The sequence below is a fragment of the Lampetra planeri genome, chromosome 1, assembly GCF_965212315.1.
Source record: "Lampetra planeri chromosome 1, kcLamPlan1.2.h2, whole genome shotgun sequence".
Lineage (NCBI taxonomy): Eukaryota > Metazoa > Chordata > Hyperoartia > Petromyzontiformes > Petromyzontidae > Lampetra > Lampetra planeri.
The window spans coordinates 23,557,337-23,573,776 of NC_136107.1; the positions used below are offsets into that span (position 1 = coordinate 23,557,337).

At 42.2% G+C, this 16,440-nt stretch overlaps 1 protein-coding gene across 2 annotated transcripts in view; it reads left to right on the forward strand.

The window, feature by feature from the left end:
- The first annotated feature begins 1,536 nt into the window (after positions 1 to 1,536).
- LOC144720412 (signal transducer and activator of transcription 5A-like) overlaps positions 1,537 to 16,440 on the forward strand; it is a 48,692-nt gene continuing 33,788 nt past the window's right edge. The window contains exons 1-3 of one of the 2 annotated variants that reach the window (XM_078597201.1): positions 1,539 to 8,421; positions 11,763 to 11,945; positions 14,515 to 14,645. In XM_078597201.1, coding sequence (XP_078453327.1) covers positions 11,810 to 11,945; positions 14,515 to 14,645 — 267 coding nt within the window. In that variant the 5' untranslated portion in view covers positions 1,539 to 8,421; positions 11,763 to 11,809. Of the gene's footprint in view, positions 11,946 to 14,514; positions 14,646 to 16,440 lie in introns of both variants that reach the window. The other variant, XM_078597194.1, reaches the window with a different exon arrangement.

Below are 16,440 nucleotides of genomic sequence, written 5' to 3' on the forward strand. Positions count from 1 at the left end.
TTCCTACCAGTTCTCTCCGCAGGAATGTGTTTTATCGTAGTGACTCCTGTTTTGTGAACAGTTTTGATGTCAACAGATGGAGTTGTTCATACCCGAGTAAGAGCTTGCCAGGCTCGAGATATAGTTGAACAAATAAAAAAGTCACGGACAACACATTTGCTATATAATATAACATTTGGAGAGGCATAACTCGAAAACAAAGCAGATTATGTATACTCAGATAAATTATTGCACGTTGGATCGGAATTACATTAATCGAATAAAGAGGTGAGCTAGATAAGAGATGGAGTGGCTTTTAGAAAATGTCATTTGCTATATATAAAAAAAATAGAATACAAATGTTACCTTTTTCAATCAGTGTAACGCTTTAAATCGTCATAGCCATTGTTAAAAAAAAGTAAGTGTGATTTTGGAAAAAGAAAAACACATTGCCTGAAGAAAGTGTGGCTCGTGGAGAATGACTACTGATAGAACGGTAGCCAAATGACACAATGTGCCCGAGAATATGTCCATCACGGGGAGCTGAATGGAGACATAAAATCATGTATATGCTGGAGTGAGACAGATTGTGGCATCGAATGACCGTGAGGGATGTGACAGTGCGGGGAGGCCTTCATCCAACCAGTGGACAGATAAGTGTTGCTAATGATGATGAATTACACTGGTCAACAAACAAAAACATTTTTGGCCTGGACTTTTGCAGCTGTTTCAGACTAATTTCAGGATGCTGATTCCAAATCTGATCTCAGATTTGCTCTATCACATCTCATTTTTAAATCCTTTATTAAATCCTTTATATTAAGTTCGCTTGCTTGCTTGCTTGCGTGCATGCGTGCTTGCTTGCTTACGACTATGCAAATCTTTCGGTCGTTTTTTAACCCACTTCCCGTGATCCAATCGAGCTGATATTTTTCACACAGACTCGTTGTGCGTGACAATAAATTTTCGTGAAAATTTTTCCTAAATTTTACACTGTTTAGGGAATTTTTTTAAATATTTAATTACCAATTGCTTAATGGTGGCAGACAATCATCTGACCCATAGGTGGCAGCCATCTCAAGCCAGAGGACGAGAGGACTCTAGCCGCCCGTTTCATGATGACGCAAATGTTGACTAACCACATGGCATGAAATCCCTGCCCCCACGCTGTACAATGGAGACTATTTATAGAGCAGTTAAATTGAAGCCGCCAGGTTCTAGAAAGTGGTAAAACGGGTCAACGCTAGTGCCCTCGGGAATATACGGGGAATGTCAAGAGGTGATCTTACATATAAAGGATTTATAGTGAAAAACTTTGTTTTTACGGGTTAATTTATTAAATCCTTTATATTAAGTTCAATTGCTTGCTTGCTTGCTTACGACCGTGCAAATCTTTCGGTCGTTTTTAAAACCCACTTCCCGTGATCCAATCGAGCTGACATTTTGCACACAGACTCGTTGTGCGTGACAATGTATTTTCGTGAAAAATGTTTTCCTAAATGCTACACTTTTAGGAAAAAATAAATTATATTTAATTACCAATTGCTTAATGGTGGCAGCCATTCATCTGACCCATAGGTGGCAGCCATCTCAAGCCAGAGGACGAGAGGACTCTAGCCGCCACGCATATAAAGGATTTATAGTGAAAAACTTTGCTTTTACGGGTTAATTTTTTATGCTATCGGCATACCCCATTTTCATTGATTTTACCCGAAATTAACTCTGTCACTTATGATTGCAAGTTGTTACGAGTCAGTGACTGCTTTAGTGTTAAAATATGGTGCTGTATTTTTAGGATAGTGTGTTTATAATATCATTTTATGCAGATATCCACATTTATTTAATATTTGATATCTCAAAAACCTGATATGATAGACAAAAACTGATGCTAGATTTGGAATCAGCACCCCAAAATTACCTTTGAACCGTTGAAATACCTTATGTCAGAAAAAGTGTGCTGACCAGTGTTATCACTACTGCAGGGCTTCTAATGGTACATTTTCTAAAATAAAGTAAAAAACATGAGCGGTTTTTTTTGTACGCAAGGCATGAACTCGATTGCATGGGAATGACGCTCAAACATTTTCAGACAACCTAATCACTCCACCGTCTTTCACAAGCCACCACAATTTTACTGCAGGTACATATTTGTGCGATCCACCGACCTCCAGCTCCACGGTGCTGAATTTGCTGGAATGCGCCACCACGCCCGGCAAAGTGAAATGCAAAGTAGTGGTGATGTTTACAGAACCGCACCAGGTACTCACTCGAGTCTTGACACGCACGCACGCGCGCACGCGCGCACACATAGTGGAGACCAGGTGAGCACAGCTGATGTGAATGTTAATGAAGCTGAGAGGGTGTGAGTGACTCGTGCGTAACAAACAAAAAAGTCCTGGAGCCTCCCACGCGGGCCTCTGCGCTCGCAGTGTCGGCTCGCACGCTGACGCACGCGGTTGACCGTAAAAGTAACTTTGCAACTCCACGCAGGGCAAATCCCCGTGGGCTGCTGGTTTCACGGATGTCAACTACAGGGGTTTGTTTTGTGTGCACGCAGGTGTTTGTGTGTGTGTGTGTGCGTGCAAAATCAACTTTACGATCGCAGGGCCATGTACACACTGTGGGCATGAAAACCACGGAAGGCGTTTCGTAATAAATGAAGAATGGCCAATTTCAGGATAATTGACATTAAGTTATGATTGTTTTAACAAAATGGGCTGTCTTTATTACATTGCATACAGAAATGCGTGGACACAATTTGCATACCGTGTGCATATATTGAATATGCGTAATTACATGTACATTATATGCATATAGATAGGTTGTCATTTAGTTAACAAAATAATTAATACATATGTTTACGTAACCTAACTATATAACCACTGGGCCAGGCTGAGATGTCAAAAAAACGACTGCAAATGAAAACTAACAACTGTATAAGAATGAAACAACGTACACATCATAAGAGGAATCATCAAGGACATACACTTTACCAAGGAGATACAGGATATATATTTCTTAAATGAAGAAGTAACGGCATAAATATGAATTGGGAAAATATTATTCAGGTCAGCTTGGCTGATGTCATAGTCATTATTTCAACCAATGGCAATGAACTATATTAAACGATTGAGGAACATCAAACATAAGACTATAAAGTCAGCCTTACATAATAAGAGAATAACAAAAGCCAAGCACACGTTCGCGAAACAAATTAAAAACTGTATTTACTGGAAGGAAACCAGCGTGAAGTACAAAAGAGTATTGTGACTTTGGCATTATTTGCACATGGATCTATATCAAAATGATGAAATCAAGAGGTAAAACTGAACTAGATAATAAAAAATGAAATCAATTTGTCTGAATAAATAAAAGTTTTCAATCAGTGCAAATGACTTGCTCTGGCATATGGATCGGAAACATGGACAAAACATCAAAAGTTGAAAAGTATGCATAGAAGGTTGCATAATGTGCATCTGAGACCAATTGCAAATTAGAAACGTCAAACATGACCGTAATAAAGAGCATGTGGGCTTGTTCAGCACAACCGAAAGACGTGGCGCAATGGTGGCGTGATGTTAATGACCTCGCCTGGTATGGAGGAGGTCGTGGTGTTCGATCCCGACCCTGACGCCTGCATATTTGGAGATTGCATGATCTTCCCGAGGTCGTGTGGATTTGTCTCTGGATCCTCCGGTTTTCCCTCCACACTTAGAATGTATTTTAGAGTATTTGGCTGCTAATACGTTTGAACTATCATTTGTGGCCAGGTCGCTTCTGTAAAAGAGCTATATAGCTCATTGGGCCCTACCTGGTAATAAACATAGCTGAGTTTTTTTTATATCTCCGGAAAGGATGATGGCCAATCATTGAGACTGGTGATGAAATGGCAGCAAAAGGGGAGATCATGCCCAAAAGGAAGATTACCAAGGAGATGGAGGGATACGATTAGGTCATCTGCAGGAACAAGATGAATTGTGGCATATTGGGACTTGTGAGAGGGGTGACAACTTAAAAAGGCATCCATCCATGATGGTCATGATGATACCCTAAACGCAGCTACATGCGACAGCTAAATTGTAGGTAATATGTCTATGTTTTTCATAACGTGTACGAGCAAAATAAACATAGGAAAGGACCCTTTCATAGCCAATATGGTATGGAGGAGGCGTTCATCCAGCAAATAATTTGACAAAACACTGTCGCGTTTTTACAAACAGTCTTTTGCTTTGTAGACTTGGAGAAGGCATGTGACCGTGTTTCCCGCAATGTCTTGTGGGAAGTGCTGCAGGAGTACGATGTACCGGTGCCGCTTGTGTGAGCTATCCGGTCCCTCTATTCCCGGAGTGAGAGCTGTGTTCGTATTCTTGGTGTTAAATTAAAGTCGTTCACTGTGTGGGTGTTGGACTCTGCCGAGGGTGCGTCTTGTCTCCATTCCTGTTTGTGATTTTCATGGGCGGGATATCAAGGGGCAGCGAAGGTATGGAGAGTATCCAGTACAGGGGGCATGGAGGTGGCGTCGCTGCTTTTTGTACATGACGTGGTCCTCTTTGCCTCATCAGTCTGTGATCTCCAGCGTGCAGTTGAACAGTTTGATGCCGATTGTGAAGCAGCTGGGAAGAGGATCAGCACCTCCAAATCTGAGGTCATGGGAGATGGTGGAGTGTGCTCTCCAGGTGACGGGGGAACAGCTGCCCTTAGTGGAGGAGATGAAGTACCTCGGGGTCTCTTTCACGAGTGACAGTAACAAAGAGTGGGAGATCGGCCGGCGGATCGGTGCAGCGTCCGCAGTCTTGCGGGCAATGTACCGTTCCATGGTAGCGAAGCGGGAGCTGAGTTCTCGAACAAAGCTCTCGGTTTACAGGTCGATCGACGTTCCCACCCTCACCTATGGTCATAAGCTTTGGGTAATGACCGAAACGATGTCGCTCGGCTGGCTTGGAAACGCCTGGGAATTCTGTAGGAAGAGCTAGAGTCTGTGTATAGTAGTGTATAGTGGTGTAGTAGTTCTAGAGTTTGTGTATAGTGGTGTATAGTGATGTAGTAGTTATAGAGTCTGTGTATAGTGGTGTATAATAGTGTAGTAGTTCTAGAGTATGTGTATAGTAGTGTAGTAGTTCTAGAGTCTGTGTATAGTGGTGTATAGTGGTGTAGTAGTTATAGAGTATGTGTATAGTGGTGTATGGTGGTGTAGTAGTTATAGAGTATGTGTATAGTGGTGTATAGTGGTGTAGTAATTATAGAGTATGTGTATAGTGGTGTATAGTGGTGTAGTAGTTCTAGAGTATGTGTATAGTGGTGTATAATAGTGTAGTAGTTCTAGAGTCTGTGTATAGTGGTGTATAGTGGTGTAGTAGTTATAGAGTATGTGTATAGTGGTGTATAGTGGTGTAGTAGTTCTAGAGTATGTGTATAGTGGTGTATAATAGTGTAGTAGTTCTAGAGTATGTGTATAGTGGTGTAGTAGTTCTAGAGTCTGTGTATAGTGGTGTATAGTGGTGTAGTAATTCTAGAGTCCGTCGCCAGGGAAAGGGAGGTCTGGACCGCAACTACTCAACATGCTGCCGCAGTGACCCTCACCAGAACAAGCTGATTGAGAAACAAACGAACGAATGTAGCATTTTAGTAAAACTATGTATTCCATAATAAAGTTTTTTGGGTTAGGGGCTCGCATAATGCACATGCATAATGTACGTTGCCTCAGTAATCCCCCCCCCTGCCACATTGTGCAAGAGCGCAGAAGGGTGGTCACCACATCTACGCCTCTATATAAGGAACGAAACAGGTGGACTTCTCCACACATCTGGCTGTCGCCTGATGAAGCTAGTTGTAATTACTGGCGAAACATCGTACTCAGTTTGGAAATGTTGTGGCTTGGCTCTCCAACACACCGGTTAGTGCTGTACTAGTGACGAATTGGCCACTGTTTATGTGACAACCCTTACTATTTGGCTGTGTCGGGTGGTGGCGGGTTTTAACGACACATATTTACGTGATCTAACTAAAAAACTCTATGATGGATGATTTTGGTCGCGAAAGCCTACGTGTTAAACAGATCTATGTTTATACAAAAAATGCCTTCATCCATGAGTGGATTTACAAAGAGCTGTACATTCTCATTAATTTACATTAAAGGGACAATGAAAAATACTTTTTTTCCATTTAATTTGTTGTTTACAGTGAAACAGGTTACGATTCTCCATATTGCTGTTTACAAAATTTCACGCTGCCCCCGATAAATTTCCAGGATCACCTACACGTTCTCTTCACCGCTCAGCTTCTTCGATAAATGACTGCTCATTCCCACAAAAAAATATAAAACAAAAAAGTTTGCATTATTGAAGGCAACGAAAAAAAGTTTATTTCTCCAAGGTGATTTCCCCACTTTCCCCCAAACTCTGCTAAATCGCCGGGTCTCACCCACACAAGTTGATGGGTCCTCGCGGAGCCAATTGCTACATGAAGCCAACAGCAGCAAACCACTGTGGCTGTCCTTGGGTTTTCACCTTGTTCCCTTAGAGTAGTGGCTCTTAACCTTTACTGCAACCTTGCATCCCTTCGGTTCCCAAACGTAAACAAATGTTTCATGTTAATAAATACATAGAGGTTTCATGAAATAAAGTAGTTGTACTTACGTTCCCGTGCTTAATTTGTGTTTCTATAATTTACCTTCAAAAAAAATATCTGGACATGTCTTGCAGGGGCATCTCGCACCCCCAGGTTAAGAACCACTGCCTTGGAGGACTGCAGTCCAAATGTCATGAAGAGGGTCCTCACGCGTTGAAATCCTGGTGAAAACATTTCCACTACCGATGGACAAACTCCAAAAATTATACTCATTCACATTTTTGTTAATTTTCTACAAAGGACTGACCTGGCCCTGCCTCGTAACTGCTTCATTGCATTAAGTCAATCCGATTGTCATTGTTAATCTGTAAATCAAACAAATGTGTGTTTCAAAAGTACAGTGAATTGCGAGTTGTCTGCATTGTCTAATGGATGTATGTGCGGAAGACACGAAAGGAAAACTGAAACAAAGCAAACGCCGAATTAAGTTGTGGGTTTATTTTGAATATGTGCAATTACGCACTACGAAAATACAATTGTTTAAAAATACGACAATAAATGTGGCCATTGAAAAATATCGTGTTTATCGAATATATATAAAATCAGACCCAAGAATGAGTCTGTGTTAAATGCTTAGTATGGCGTTCCACTGTAAAATATTTGGACAACTCCGCAGGCAAAGACGTTGGATTGTCACGTAAACCACCGTGATATTGCCAAGTCAATAAAAAGCATGATCAGGGCAGTTTTTCCACCTATTCCCTATTTCTCAGTGATCATCATCATCTCGTGTCTTTTGAACCCCTAATCAACATCATGAATTATATGAAATGTACAAATACCGTACCACGATGTTAAAGTAATGTTATGTGCACTTACACGTACGCAGGAGATGATAATTTCAAACTGACAAACAGTTGGAAAAAGTGATGTGAAATACGCAATTACCACAGCGGGAAATATAAGACATGCAACAGATGATGCAGATTAAATGGTTAACAATATCCCCGTACACGTGTTCAATTTGTTCTGGTAAAATGTTATAAACATGTTGATGTGGCAATTTAAATATGGACTTAGTTGCAGGGTTAATGTGCTTCTAATCTAGAGTACATAGTTTTTATTATTATTATTATTATTCGTTCTTTCGGTAAAGTCACGTAGAAGGGAAATAATAAAATAACAAAAAGATAAAACAATAAAATACTCACGACGTTTCGACTGCAACACAAGCAATCATCATCAGGTGTGGAAAAAACACAGCAGAAACAATATTGTTTCCCTTCTACGTGACTTTACCGATGGGAGCCACTATCGTTAATTTAAGACCACTTTTCAAGTCTGTATATACAGTCGTGAAACAAAACACGCGATGAGCGTGTAATGTACGTTATCACACGCGTAGAGGACGAATAACGTGGACATGCACGGAATTTTCTTCTTCTTCGTATGTTGCATATCCCCGTCGGATATAAACGGAAATGAACGCAGTGGCACACTGAAGCTGTTCACCATAAACAAAAAAAAAAGTTGAACCGCAGCCCCTTGCGGAAGTTGCGTGAACACAAGAGTATAATTAGCACCTTCACAGAACCACTGAAACACAAAGCAGCCCACACTCGAGCACGCACGCACGCACACGCACGCGCGCTCTGGCACTCCAGACTCGGATACACATTCCCCAGCTAACTGGTCGCCTGCCTGCCTGCCTCTTCATCTGTGCGTGGTCAACTACAAGAGGCTGCGTCCTCAAAGCCAGGGCTTTGCCGGTGACAAGTTCTTTCATCGCTGTGAATGCCATCTTGACCTCCCTTGGATCTTGCGAAAGTGCCCTCCTATTGTTCTGCAGCATGTGGTAAAATCTTTACCCCAAATGTGAGTATACGTACGTATGCATGTTTTATTTGTACGCTATAATAACCCTTGCCCGCTGCCTTAAACGGGATGTTGGATTGTCACGCTATAACTCTTGCCCGCTGCCTTAAACGGGATGTGGCTGGTGTTGATATGAAAAATGTGTGCCCTTTCGAAGTCAGACCAATGCCGAAGCGAAGGTGAGATCGAGCCATTGATATTTTTCCCTTGGTCTTTTTGTGAATTATGTTTTGTAGAGTTTAGAATAGAAAAAATAGAAATTACTGTGACGGAGCATCACGCCGTGCCATTTACACATCAGCAAAATTAGTCGATTTTTGGATTTTTTCGGGTTTTTGAATATTGCATAGTGTGCAGTATTTAAAGGTTATTTTCATGAGTACTGATATGAATGTTTAAATACCAAACGTATCAAGGCAGTTGAAATAAAACAGTTTAATTCAAGTGTATATAAAGTTTGTTTGAACTTATATAATGTCACTGGATTAAACTTTGGACAGTTTATCTTTACATATTATATTTACGCGATCCAATCCAAAGAAAAAAAACTATATTACGTCTAAAGTAACGGAAAGAAATTGTGACAAAAATTATTTCATAAAAAACTGCTTTCTTTCCAGTTTTGAAATGTTGGAATTAGTCTTAGTAACTAACACATGCTTTTCCTTAGTCTCGCATAGAAGTAATGGCCTACCTGTAACATAAACAATACGGTCCACAATCTAGAGATATCGTATGAATAATGAGCAGTCAACATGTTGTGAGAATGGGATACACAGCACGTGAATGGACTTAATATAATAGAGTACTTTATGAGTAATACTAATTGCGAATCTGCATACGTGGTGTCACGAACATCACGGTTAATGTATTTAAAAATAAATGTGTATATAATTGTTGCATTTAATTCCCTACAAAGCTTGTGGCTTTTGAAACAGTTTTTTTTTGTCCAGATAATTATCTCCAGTGTGTCGCCGTGTCTGTGTGGTAAGCACAGTTTCTATATTCTCTATAAGGTAGATGATGATGGTATCGCTCCAGTTGAAAGGCTGTGTGGGTCAGAGAAAGCACAGTCACGATTCAGGCTTTGCAGCCCCGATATTTGACCCACAGGCGTCTTCTGCTGCATGAGCCCACGGTGTGGTTTTCGATGCAAGCAACGTCGATCATGTCAGTGCGGCGTTACATCTCAGCACAATATCAATGTTGATTTGAAGTTTTCGTGACTGCAGGGATCCATACTCTTTGGTTCTTTCGGTAAAGTCACGTAGGCAAAAAATAAAATAAATTAAATCAATTTTTTGTGGGTTTTTTGGTTCTTTCGGTAAAGCCAATAAAAGTTATTTTATTTTAAAATACATTTTATTTAATCTTATACCTACGTGGCTTTACCGAAAAAATAAAATAAAATAAATAAATTGTATTTTATTTTATACCTACGTGGCTTTACCGAAAGAACCAAAGAGTACAATATAAATGCATAAATATTGCACGTGCATGAGGCTGAAAACGCAGCCACTCAAGGTGTTGGCATCTGAGCCGGGGCAGGCGGGGGTGGGGGCATGGTGGCTCAAAGCCTATAAAGCAGTGCTTTGAATACAAGGATGGTGGATGACGAGAGGCCATGGTGTGCATGGGAGGACGCAAGTTTGCATGAAATGTTTGGGGTGGTGATTTGTGGAATGCAGCACAGAATGCAAGTTGTTGACTGTGAGGAATATTGTCCACTCGTGTGTGAGTCGGGGGGGTGGGGGAGGGTTATAGGGAAATACCCCCCGACATAAAAAAAGGTATTCAGAAATAAATTGGCCAAGCATCTCAAACGGGACCTTCTTGAGTAAGAACATTAGTGAAACGTTCCGGAACATTCGCTTACATTGAGACGATCGCTGTGTGCAGAACTGATCTGAGCAAACAACTTCTCATAAACGTATCCACTTCTCGTATTCACGCGCATTTGCGGCTCTTTAAATATTGAGCTTTTTTTCTGCCGAATTCGAAAATAGTGCCGACCCCTGACCTAGGCAATGCGATATTTCATGGCATCTGCTCGCACCCTCACTGGAGTGTCCCCATATGAAGGAGCTTTCATTGGAGAGGCTAATGAATTGCCCCGTGGGTAACGCAATGTGTCATATATATCTCAGGGTCCACATATGCTAGATAAATTCCAGAATTCTAAGTGCTCAAACTGACTTGGCCAAGCAAAGATACATGGGTTGTATATGGGAGAAGGGTCACAGTGGCTGGCAGATTTGGAAGGTAAAGGAAGGCGCTGTCTCGATGCAATTGACGAGACATCGCAGTTTGCAGGCACAACTGTTTGGGGGTAAGCGTTTCTATCACGCTAATCAGTCAATGGTTGGTTAATTAAAGATGAATAATGTTTTATCGATAAAAAAATATTTTTGAGCACGGTTCTCAGGACAACACTTACGTTGATACATTTCTCACATCTGCCATTCCTAGTTGTGCTGCAAGTGTAAATTGTGTAATACTGCACTGACCTACAGATTGGTTTTCTGCATCTTGCGTCAGGATTCATGCTTTTATTTATCGCTATAAAACGTATGTAAAAGTCGTAATTTTATATCGGTAAATGATGCTTACTAAACTAATAATAAATTAACCATCAAAGTTAAACTACATTATTAATTCTAAACCAAACACTTGCCTTAAGAGGAAATAGAAAACTATGATACTGTTGATAGCAACAACAAAAACATTTCCTTAAACATGCTAAAAATCCTTAATATGCTGCACAGTAAGCATTCCATCCTTTTAATGTGGATGCAACTCAACTCTGTGAAATGCAATTGAAGCGAGACAATACTTGAAGTCGAACAATAAAGCAGCATTCGACGTTACACAAGTCACAAACATTTGCTACATTGAACTGTAGCGCGCTTCAATGACACCATACATTTACACCTGCCCGAGTGTGCATATTCATTCACGCAAAAGTCAATTGAGACTAAATAACAGTCATGCTTAACGAGGACACAGCAAAGTACAACTTCAGCAACAACAAAAAGTTCACAGTGCTACAACAAAAGTGGAAATGAACGACTGCTGTCAATACGCGCTCCGCATGGGAACCTCTCAGCTCTGTCTCACAGGTGAAAGTTAAAGGCGCAGCCCTGCAAATCCTTGCTCACGCCACCTGCCAGCAGAAGGGCGTCCAACTCAGGGGAGATCCGAGAGTGTATCATAAACGAAGGAACGGTCACGTCACGGCTAACAATAATGCCGGTTGTTCTGCCTCCGAATGTTCGTGGTTGTCCCCCCCTTGCCCACCTTCGCTAACTACCTTGCCGGAACTTTGCGCGAGCGCGTTCCAGTGCGCTCGCAGCGGTTCACCGCAGGCAAGAGCCGAGCAGCGTGTGGGATGGAGAGCGGTCTGGCCGGGCGTGGTCACGGGGACGTGGAGAGGGCCGTGCGAGAGGCCGAGACGGAGATCAGGAGCCTCCACAACGAGCAGGACAGATTCATGCTGCACTACGACGAAAGCCTGCACATCGAGGGTATTCTGCACCAGCGCGCAATGCACTCACGCACCCGCCGGGGTTACCAACTCTGAGGTCCGTGTCCATGGGAATACCAGAATAGGGGAGGGCCTATGTACGAATGTTTGTTAAACTGCTTTCTCGCTCGTACGTAAGCCAAGCGTGCTAATCGGAGGTGGACGTGCATGCATCGTGTTGGGTGGTGTATCGTTACACAACTGACAAAAAAAAATCGTGAGTTTAATGTCCCAGGAGCACAGGGAGATTACCCCGGACAGCTGCCTCAAAAAAGAGGACGTTCTGGGGAAACCAGGACAGGTGGCAACACGAGCCCATTGGTGCATCGTCCAATGGGCAGACACAGCCACTGGGAAATGGAAGGCTTCTCTGATGTACACATGGTTGTTGAGCTTGACATATATAAAATGCAATTTGCTAATGGATTCATACTCTTTGGTTCTTTCGGTAAAGTCACGCAGGTATAACATAAATTAAATCACGACGTTTCGGGCGCAACACAAGTGGCCGTCATCAGGTGGGACAACCACAGCAAGAAACAATTGCTGAGTGGACACTTGCCTACTACCTACGTGACTTTACCGAAAGAACCAAAGAGTATGGATCCCTGCAGTCACGAAAACTACAAATCTAGATTGCTAATGGATTGACCAATGAATGGACATATGTAAGGACAAGGCACAATAATACTGACCTTATAGGACAAACACGTATATGATGAAGCTAGCGACCTGAAAGATGAAGATGACATGTATACAGTGAGTGGGCATACCTTCAAAGAACTGCAGTAGTATGAATCACTGATTATTATAACTTTTTACAAATTAAATCTTTCTACAATGTAACAATAATCAGTCAGTGACTTGGAATTACTGGCAATGCAGTATCACCAAATGATGGCAGTGGTGCGCAAAACCAAAATAACAAAAAACTCAGCTAAGGGAAAATATGTCCAGTTTTTGGTGTACAGTATAAACAGGTAAATGAACAGATAGAGACTGACTAAACTGATACAAGATGGGCACATAAACATTGTCTAGGCATCTACGATTGAGTTAATACCTGATACACTTTACCTGGTTAAGCAATGGGCAGATGGACAGGCAGCTACAAGGACAGAATTCTGGGAGATGCGTTGTAGCATTGATGTTACACAGAGGTACACGTGAACAGAGTAACCATTGGCTTCAACGTGTCTAACACGTGGAAGGAGAGACGATGACGTTTGATGTGATGAACAGCTAACAGACCAGAGTGATCGTAACAGAATAAGCATGGAATGCGTTTGATGATGGTAGAAATACAGAGGTTTGAGCAGGGCAGGCATTCAATCGTTGGACACGTGCATTATATACATCTGATTTTAAAAGTGAATGTACTCAACAGATGCATGTGTTTTAAGAGAACCTGTACATTCTGACTCACTGCTTACTGATGAGTAGAACAACATATGACTTGTCTTAGCCGAGCTGCATTTACATATGCACACATGAATAAATGCGCACAACTGTGTTCCCACAAATAGGAACATTCTGTAGCGCTGCATTTGCAACCACAGAAGTTTGGCTCCAAACTTTCCACGGCGCCAACTGCCGTAGCAAATGCGACTGCTGAGTTGACACAAGGCTGGCCTCCAATCCAGCACCAGTGTAAAAAAACAAAACCATGCCAACAGCAAGTTGTTGAACCACACAACTCTTGCACTGACGCACGTGTCAGGCATAGCCGATCATTAACATGTGTTACGATGTAATCGCAGACATCTCGGTGTTCATTTTGGAAATATCACTGGGGTGACCGCTGGCAAACTAGTGCATTTAATTACGTATTGGAAACTGTGTGATTAGATAGCAAACAGGACGTGCACTAACGCGCACACACACACTCATTGTGCAAAAGCAAAGGTTGAATGGTGGTCACCAAATTGAACTTAACTGTGCCGAGTACGTATAGTATTCACCTCGTGTTTACACTTAATGTGGCCAATTGAGTTAATGTGAAGTTTAATACCGGACGACTTACGTTTTGGCGACCAAAGCAGCGTAGAGAGGTGCTTTTCTTCATTCACGGTTCTGAGCTGGTGGTGAAAATACCCCCTTTCTATGCTGACGGCAAATTGGCCCATAGGACAAATCTTCTTGCCAAATCTACTGAACTGCAGGTCACATATGGGTGGCTCAGTTGCTTTGTTCATTGATGGTGCCAAACAGATAAACTAAATATGTACTTTGGATGCAGTGGTGATTTAAGCGCTCGCCCTACAATTTAATAGTTGTAAGTTAAAATGTTAAAATACCCGTCATGGGTTCAGTCAACCCATTCGGGGCCACTCAGCATTTCTCTGGAGATGTCTGCATTGGTCATCCTCAAGTAAGACTTTGGCCCATGTTAAATACAATATGGAAATGGCATCACTCGATCAGAACCACCGACCGGCATGGGCAGTGCCTCACGGTCGTTTGGGTAAAAACGATACTTTTTTACTTTCCGTTGACTTCATGTGTTCGCGCGTGTTTATATACGAACGTGCATCTGTTCACGCGCGTGCGTGTGTGGTGCGTCCATTCAGTCCAGCTCAGCCATACATCCCCGCTGCAGACCCCAAGTGACCAGCTGAGAGACCAGAGCCTGCGGCAGCGACAAGCCACCCTGGACACCCTGCTGCGGCAGCAAGTGCAAACCATCGTGCAGCTGCGCATGGTACGTGATGCGCCAAGCTTTGCAGTCTCGTCTTGGCTCTGCTATCAACAAATCCTGGCTGAAAACCGTGGTCAGATATTGAAATAGGTTTCCTGCTATTTATCTGCTCAGTATGGAACAGTTGACTAAATCCTCCTTAAACCATGTCGGCCATCAGTGGTGTGGAGGGTTGATATTTGTGTGGATTGAGATAAAGGTGCAGCCCTGCAACCGCTTCCTCATAGCACTGCTGACAGGAGGGGTCTCAGCTAGAGGGAGCTGTATAGAGGTTACTCGGCCTAGGTTGTTTCTCGCACCGTTAGCTGCACATTGTCCGTCCTGCTTGAGTCGTGCACGCTCAGCCCCATCACTCGACACGCTGCGGTAGGAGGAGGAGACGAGGTTTACAGCTCAAAGTAGCAGCTTATGGTTTTGACCGTTGCTCGCCCGCTCAGTGGGGGAAGAGGCAAATAAATACAAAAATTCCGTCGTGCAAAGTAAGTGGTGTCAACAACGCTGTGAAAAAATTTTCGCCTGGCCCTTTACGAATCATCTCGGGGGCCAGTTACGGGAACGTGGAGTACGAGTGGCAGCAAGGTGGTTTCTGAGAACGCCTTTGTTTGAAATGAACTGTACCTAGAGCTTCCGTGGAACCACGAACCTCGGGATTTACTGCCGTGGGAGGGAGTTGACGGGCAGCGTGGTTTGGATGATGCATTCGTGAAAATTTTGGCCAGAACATTTTGTCTGCTCCACTTCAAATTAGGCTATGATAGCATTTTGGAATTTTTTGCTTCGTGTGCACTTCATTAGATGTGTCCGTGACTGTATACATGTTAAGAACGCTGAATAGTTAAGCATCAGTCTATCATATACGATATTCGAACATTTACATTTATACACTGTCTGGTAAATTAAAATAGTTTAGTGGTTGTTTTTATGCAATGGATTAATGATAATGTGCATAAGATTTTTTTCCGACTGATAGCTGCTGGTTCTGAAAATTTCTATAAACTTTCCCTCTGGCAATATCGTCTATATTTCAGTGAAACATCACATTTAACCAGTCATCATTTCCTCAAAGTTACAAGAAGTAGGTGTACATTTAAAAATAATGCACTTTGATCTTAGAACAACACATCAGATTATTGGGCTAAGGTAGCGCTGAAGCATGTATATTCAGGATGCAGAAGATGCATACGATCCACACAATAAATATTCTGACTCTGTTAATAATGCATTATGGGAGTTGATCATCGTAGTTTGTCTTTTATATATATACGCAAGCTAGATCTACTGCAGAGCCCTTTTTTTACTGTTGCATCCATGTGTCTGTCGTACGCAAGCAGGTAAAGTGCGTGATACAAGCAGCCCTGGAAACGCGATTGCAAATAAAGTGCCCAGTGTCTGTCGAGCGCAGTTTTGGCAGGAAGTGGAGTGCGATATCAGATTGTTGTTTGAGACAAAAACAGGTCGTGTGTGCCAAGGCATGGAAACTTTTCCCGTGTGCTGCGTTAAAAACGAGTGATATAAATTTTGAGTTAGGTCGCAGACTTACCGAGATAATCTCGGACAGACCGAAACACGAATCGGCTTCCAAAAAAAAAATTCACGCAGACTGTTGAGCCTGGCACGTCTATGAAATAACGTTATGTTTATCACAGCGAAGCAACAATCATCTGTTATCCCAACACTCACTTTGATGTATGGAGGAATATGAATATGTTTCAGTACGACGTTTCATCTTTAATATCCAGTCAATACCTTTTGGAGATGCGGAGTGAATCACGGAGATAATTCTTGGGAAAGAGTAATG